This window comes from Dichomitus squalens (genome assembly GCF_000275845.1).
Source record: "Dichomitus squalens LYAD-421 SS1 unplaced genomic scaffold DICSQscaffold_5, whole genome shotgun sequence".
Classification (NCBI taxonomy): domain Eukaryota; kingdom Fungi; phylum Basidiomycota; class Agaricomycetes; order Polyporales; family Polyporaceae; genus Dichomitus; species Dichomitus squalens.
In genome coordinates, this window is record NW_006766887.1 from 11,494 (window position 1) to 12,869 (window position 1,376).

The 1,376-nt window shown below is 52.3% G+C and overlaps 1 protein-coding gene across 1 annotated transcript; it reads right to left on the reverse strand.

The window, feature by feature from the left end:
• Positions 1–713: 713 nt before the first annotated feature.
• On the reverse strand, positions 714–1,130 carry DICSQDRAFT_31478 (uncharacterized protein; the record flags this gene model as incomplete). Its single annotated transcript, XM_007362739.1, has 2 exons — positions 714–797; positions 855–1,130. Coding segments are annotated over 2 exons (360 nt in total), but the record flags the coding sequence as incomplete, so codon positions are not given.
• Between the last annotated feature and the right edge of the window lie 246 nt (positions 1,131–1,376).

Sequence of the window (1,376 nt, forward strand, 5' to 3'; positions counted from 1 at the left end):
AGAACAGAAGTGGGGAGCCTCTACCGACTACAGGCCTCCTTATATACTATGGGGTACCGACCGTATTAGGAAGGGAAAGGTAACCGACCAAAGTGAGGAGGTATGAGGAGACTGTAAAGGAACGCGTCTGGTCGAGGCTGGGCCCCGTATAGTACAAGACCTAGGCCAGGGTCCTGTGATATAACCGAAAAGGGATAGAGACGGGACAGGGTCCTGAGTCTAGGTCAGGGTCGGGCAATATAACCGAAAAGGGAAAGGGGCGCGACAAGGGTCGGGGTCTGGGTCAGGGTAAAGTAATGTAACCGAAAAGGGAAACGGTCAGGGTCGGACTCAGGGTCCGGTCATATAGACGAAAGGGGAGATATTGAGGGAGAGGACCGGGGCTAGGAACATAGTCGTCAGGGGGCGGAACGGGGGATGATAGTGTACAGGCGGACGACGAGGGAACGGGAAGGTAAGCATAGGTCGCCGGAGACGGGAAGGGGAGTGGAGTGTACACGAGGGCGACGAGAAGGAGTAGTCCAATAACGAAAAGATAGGGGGTGGGGCGTACCAACGGTAACAACCCGACTTGGCCAAGTCCATTGGACTTGGGGTACTTGAGGTACTTGGGATACTTGAGGTACTTGGCCAAGTACCCCAAGTACCTGTACAAGTCCGTGACGTTTTCCTGACGATGAGAAACAGGGTGCAGTGGATGTGAAATTTGAACTCAAACTCACTTTCTCAACATCTGCATTATATGTTGTCCCATTCAGTGCAATAGCCCTGAAGCCCATCTTCTGAAGACGGTCGGCCTACAATTACCGTGTTAGAGCGCCCATAAATCTCGCATAATTTCTTATTCTTCTCACTTGATCGGCCTCCAGTACATTAAGAGGGGATATAATAAGAACGATTTTACGTGGACAAACAAACAAGGGAAGCACAAATGGTAGTGTCTTGCCCCAGCCCGTCCCAGCAATGCAAGTTGCATCGAGCCCCAATAGCATGCACTCTCCCAAGTCCAGCTGCTCCTTGTACGGTGTGAGTCCTGTCTTCTCTTTACACTTCTCCAACATGGTGTGTCGGGCTTGTGCGGAGTCGTACTTGCGTGTCTTCTTGGCGTCTGCGCGTGCGGCTTCGAGGAGTGCGTAAGACTTCTGATGAGCAGCATGGTGGCGAGCCGAGCGCGTCTCGAGTTCAGACGCAGATGGCATGGTTTTGCCGCGATAGATAGATTAAACAAGTGTGTTTAGCATGATGATTAAAAGGACAAGCACAGTAAGAGACATTGGTGTAGGTAGCGCATCCGGTTTTTGGTCGCGACGCACATACGAGCGACATGGTGCGGCGAGCCCTCACGTGGGATTAGTCAGCCCACGTGGTGTGACTGA